This window comes from Corticium candelabrum, chromosome 12, assembly GCF_963422355.1.
Source record: "Corticium candelabrum chromosome 12, ooCorCand1.1, whole genome shotgun sequence".
NCBI lineage: Eukaryota > Metazoa > Porifera > Homoscleromorpha > Homosclerophorida > Plakinidae > Corticium > Corticium candelabrum.
This window is the reverse complement of record NC_085096.1, coordinates 5,062,772-5,068,593: the sequence shown is the minus strand read 5'-3', so window position 1 is coordinate 5,068,593 and position 5,822 is coordinate 5,062,772. Positions and strand designations below refer to the sequence as shown.

Below are 5,822 nucleotides of genomic sequence, written 5' to 3'. Positions count from 1 at the left end.
AAACAGACAAACAACAAATAGACAACTAATCAAACAAACAGACAGACAAACAAAGAAACAAACAGACAAACACAAATGAACTAATGATAGACAGAAAGACAAGACGATAGACAGACAGATGAACGAAAAAAGACTAAACATTAAACAGACACCTAGATGAACAAACAATCAAACAAATAACAAATAAACATACAAACAGATAAACAAAACGATAAAAAGACTGATAAAGAAAGACACACAGATCACACAGACACCTAAATAAATAAACAAACAAACAAACAAACAAACACAAATAAACAAAATGAAAACAGACTGACAAAGACCAGACAAACATAGAACACACAGGCAAATAGATAAACAGACAAACAAACAAAAACAAAACAAACAGACAAACAAGAAAACAGACAGACCAAAAACAGACAAACAAACACAGATAAACAAAATGGTAAACAGACAGACAAACACAGAAAGACAGATACCTGGACAGACAGAGAAAAAGCCAGATTAGTCATAAATAAGCACTCAAGCACTCAACCAGACAACAAAAAATATACTATGATTTGTCTTCCGTACACGAAGAAGCAAGGCAACTACAGGATGTGAAAACTGCTAACAGAAAACCAAAATAGCACCTAAGGATGTTCCTTTTGTGTGATCCGTAGTAGGGCCCGTTCCAACAGACGGCGTTGAGCCGCTCATCAGTCTCCAGTTCAGGTCATTGCGGGGCAAGTTTTTCCAGCCACAAAATCCAGACTCGAAGTCGCACGTCGTCTTGGCCGATTCTGTACCGGAAGTGTAAAACTGAATGTTGTGCAGTGGTGGTAGTATAACGCATTACACGCTCTGCACACTGGAGGAATAAATTGGCATGTAAACGAACCTGAAATCGTGCTGAAAGTGATGAGAGTCGTCACGATGACGCGCCATCGCTGCCAAGCTGCGTTGGGATGTCGCATGCTGCTCAGTGTGTGTGATTCTTTCACAAAAATTCTGCTGGTTCGTCGGCGCTTCCTTTGATTGTCTGGTCTAAGATAAAAGAAAGTCTGGATCGAGTCACCGTAGGGTCCCTTGCACAGCCCCTCCTAACGCGCGCGCGAGCAGCGGAAAGGGGCGGTGCTCGCTGTCAAAAGTTCAAATCCGGCGAACGGAACAGGTGTGACTAAACCCTGACGTCATCTTTCTAGCAGGCTTAACACGCGCCTAGTCTCGCGTAGCCAGACCATCTCTGCCTGCACCCTTCCGGAGAAAAAGATAGTCTGGGGAACTGCCTAGGCCATTCTTGTTCTGCTCTGCCCAAAAATCGAGAGGGATATAGATCTCTTTATAGATAGCAGGATGTCTGAGCAGATGTTGCTCAATCGCATTCCGCTTGACTTGCCTGTGTTAATTACTGGTTAGTTACAATTGTAATTAATTAATTAACAAAGATGTATGCCTGTGAACAGACGTCCTACTTATCAAAGAGAAGACATTCGTTCGTATAATCTTGTGGACTTTGAATAGCGCGTTGAACACAGTAGCGCAATAACGAGACAAAAAAGAGCGTGAATTCCCACAGCCAGGATGACCATGCTGCTTGATCAAGAGGCGTCCCTCGAAACGTCAAACAAATACATGTAAGAACACAAAGCGGTATAGACGTAGTCCATGCGGAGATGGGGATTAGGCGTTCCCTGTACTGTACTACTCGTATTTGCCGCCATTTTAGGGGGCAAGCTTCCGTCCTTGCCAGGTATCTGTCTTTGCGACGGCGGCTTGTACAACATTTCAAAGACGTTCGACTGTGTGTTAGATAGTACGGCGATAGTATGCTAATTGTGAAAGCAAATTTTATTCTTGAATTTGCGAGTTTGACGTGATTTCTTAGTCTGATGGTCGAGTATGCTAAAGCTAATTCTTAGATTCGAGATTAGGAAACATAAGTCCTAAAGCCTCTCCATTGAATCGTAAAGCGATACGAGGAGAAAGTTGTAACGTCGGGCCTAAAAACAGGTAGAATGGAGGCTCAAATGTGGACGGAAGAGCCAGAAGTCTTTCCCGACATGAATTGGAGTGACATGATGTTGTCTAGGATTGTATGATGCTAGGTGTACTAAACCTTCTCTTGAGACGAACAAATCTCTATCTACTCAGGGCCGACGGAGCCGTATACGCAGAAGCGGCAATGGCCGCCCCACTTTTTAAAAACTTGACTTCAGCCAGCGAACGATTGCGGCATACTTCTGGTCTAAAGGTATAGCTGATTAATAAAATAAAATAATACATTTGGTCATCTACGTGATTGCGGCTCTAGTTTGGTGATTGTTTTCAAGTCTCTTTACGACTTCTCTTTCGTTACCTGGACTACATGTGACAGCACACTGTGCCCATGCTCACTACTCACGGATGTGTCATGACTACTTGTGTCATGGCGTTGTCTGCATGGCTTGTTGTAGTCTACAGTAACGTTACACGTCAAGCCAACCCATCTCTAGCGTGCGCTAAGCCACATCCTCTAACGCGGGCTAGGCCGCTCCACTTTCAAGTTGCTTCCGTTGCGCCTGCTACTGGAAGTGCTCGTAGCAACATAACCCATCCTTGCAGATGGTACCCAGTCAGGGATAGTGTAGCCATACACAAAGGATGGCTTTCCTAGAATCGTTTAGAGTGGCATTGATTACTCCTTTAATAGAGAAGCAGTGCCGGACCAAGAGTGGGTTTAGGGGGTTGCAGCCACATCTCTGCAATAGGCATGGTTCAATAATTTTGTATAGTTTTATTAGAAAGAGAAAATTAGTAATGCTATAAATAACTGCTACCAGATTAACTCCCTCTTTCAAAAATTCCTGAATCCAGCTCCGAGAACATACTAGAAATGACAGTTCTACCAGACAGAAAGTGCTCAGAGCAAACACGCGAATGCTGCGACGGCTTCCAGTCCTTTCTGTCTAGGCTGGAGATCCACGCTGACCGTGGTCTGTTCCTCAGATGACTCGTTTCAGGTCCCTGACTGGTTAGTATAGCCGTATAGAATAAAAACGGATGCTGCTGCCCTGACTTCTACGATTGTGGTATCCGAAAACACAGCAACTATACGCAATGCTAATACGCTTGCCCCCTAAGATGGGACTTCCGGGAAATTACGTGATTGTGACGTCAAACGCACTATCTCTAAAGAACACTCTGCATTCAAACAACACGCTAAAACGAGCAGCAACTGAATATGACTAGCAAACGGCGAAAGAGCGTCATGACTAAACAAAAGCACGTCTCATTGCTACGTTAGACGCACAAGATCACAACAATAGATATAGAAATCAGACGTCGATTGGTGAAGAAACTCAGCGTCACGGACAATTTGGCCACAAAACGTACGTCCCTCCTGCAGCAAGACAATAGTTCAAGGTCTACAGGTCGAAGAAAGAATATCTAATTAGTGTATGTTCACAGGCATGAACAATCAACATAAGCGAAATGAGCGGAATGCAATTGCGTGACACCTACTTAGACCTTCTGCTATCTATAAAGAGGACTTTATCCTCCATAATTTGTGGGGAGCGCAGAACAAGAATTGTGTAGGCATATCACCAGACTATCTTTCGCCGGAAGAATGTAGGCGGAGATTGTCTGGCTACGCCAGGCCAGCACGCGCCTGCCGCTCCAGTGATGGATAGATATTATGTCACTTGACACGCTGTGAAGCTAACACGTCAACAATTGCATGCGCATTGTTCCGTAGAGTGTACCCAGCAGATCATGTAATTCATTAGACGGGGACAGAGACTGAAGAGATCGAAAGGTAACTGTCATTCCCTCATACAAGGTTCAGATCCTGGAATTCAGATGGCAAGCTAAGTCTGTTCGTTTATTGTAGAGGACGTAAGAACTGCGTTTAATAGAATTGAAGAGCAGAGATGGACGTTGTTAATTCCGGCTAGTGAATTAGTAGCGGTTCTAGTTTAGCTATGAGCTTGTCTTCAAGGGTTCAACCAATGCTTTGACTACATAAGCTTGCTAGCTACAGCTGTTTCACCTATCAATCCATAGTTCAAAGTACGTCTCCGTCAGCTTTCAAGCAAGTAGTGGGCGTTAAAGTGGTGGCTTTAAAGTTATCAGCTGATGTAAATGTCAGAGGAAGGCATGGCCAAACGCCTGTCATACAGGAAGTTACAAATTGTGTCGAAATAAGAACCAATCACAGTATTCATTAACTGATGTGGAACATCCTCCTTGTGAGCTTTCTAATGATGTTGGAATGAACATGCTAGAACGTCCACTTCAGGAGATACGGGGTTTTCCCCCACGTCGTTTCTAGTAATCGAACAGACTTTTTTTTAGAGCGGAATGCATAAAATAGTTAAGGTAACGTACGTCCTACTGGTGCAGATTCCTATTGTATTATGTAAGTTTCACCTCGTGATTCATAAACTGCGAAACTTCCTGGCTCTGCCGAGTCTGGTCGTCTAGTCTAGAGGTTAACTTTATCATCATCACCTACCTTTTAGCCTGTGAGTCATAACTGCGCTAGACGTAAAAATTTCCTTGGGCTAGGGTCTACGGACCAATTGAGCACGGTTAACTCTACAACCAGTACATATACAAAGTACGTCACCTTGACCATTTGCACGCGCGTACAGCATTCGCATTCCACGCTAGACTGCCATCTGAATCTGAGGCTCTTATCGTTTTATGGGGAAATGACTGGTAATTACATTTCCATCTCCTCAGTCCAGGTCCCCTTCTAGTGAACTTATATAGTAGCGTAAGATGCATCTGGGTATGTAACTGTTGACTAGGCAACGCGTTGAGTTTGCGGTGTCGTGCTTCCCTACCAAGCCAGTTGTAATCGTACGACCTCTGTGGCTAATTATTGAACCTTCTTGATTGTAGTTTGCGGTTCTCGTCGTAGGCCCACGCGTAGCTATTGTGATAGTCCTTTCAAAAAACAATCCCTCGCTATTACGGTATCGAGCGCATTCGCGTCAAGCCGGGGTATGCCAGTTTAGCAAGGCGGCAAACACCATGTGCCAATGGAACTGGACACTCACCTGCGCGCCAAGATTGTTCTGTAAGGTCGTGCATAGCGGTATCTCTATCTCTATCTGCGTTGACAAACTACTGTTGACCACTTCGGCAACCACTGCTGGGTATTTTTGGTGTTCTTCGCTCATGCGCGCATTGTACTCGAAAGTTAGTCCATCTAGGCGTGATACCATGGCCATAGCTTTCTTTTCCTGACGTAACTCTTCAGGGACACCCACACGTCTTCTTTCTCTAACCACACCGATAGGTTCCTTTCTCATGTGTAGGTGAGAGGCGTGTTGACTTCGATTCCACTATGGTCACTACCTGTTACGGTAGAAGTACTGTTAGACATGTTCTCGCTCAAAGTCCAACTCAACACTAACTCCCCGTATAACCTCGCATACCCCTACACAGAGCGTTTGATTGAAGAACCCATGACAAAGTGTCGCAGTGAATCAGTGCGAGTCACCGTGTGTCATTTCGAGTCATTGCAAGTGACTGAGTGAGTCATGGCATTCCAAGGTGAGTCACGGCGACAAACGGTGAGTTACTGCGACTTCTGGCGATTCAAAGCTGTAGTCTACCCTCGAGCAGCCCACCCCTCTCATATTTAACTTTCGTTGAAAGGGGAGGAGCTGGCTGCGCGAGACTAGCTATAGTCGCAGTGACTCGCAACGAATAATTTTCGACCGATTCACTGTGAATTTAAAGTCTATGTGAGCAATCCAATGTGTGGCTTTCCGCCCTCGTCATTCCCCGGATTGTCAATCCTTGCGGTAAGGATTGACAATCTGGGGAATGACAAGGGCGGAGAGAGA

General features: G+C 44.7%; 1 protein-coding gene across 2 annotated transcripts in view; it reads right to left on the bottom strand.

Moving 5' to 3' along the window:
• Positions 1 to 1,047, bottom strand: part of LOC134187815 (MAM and LDL-receptor class A domain-containing protein 1-like) — a 10,130-nt gene extending 9,083 nt beyond the window's left edge. For both annotated transcript variants that reach the window (XM_062655983.1, XM_062655984.1), the window contains exons 1-2: positions 881 to 1,047; positions 633 to 782 (exon numbers count right to left, since the gene is read on the bottom strand). In XM_062655983.1, the coding sequence (XP_062511967.1) occupies positions 633 to 782; positions 881 to 956 (226 nt within the window). In that variant the 5' untranslated portion in view covers positions 957 to 1,047. The remainder of the gene's footprint in view (positions 1 to 632; positions 783 to 880) is intronic.
• Positions 1,048 to 5,822: the final 4,775 nt, after the last annotated feature.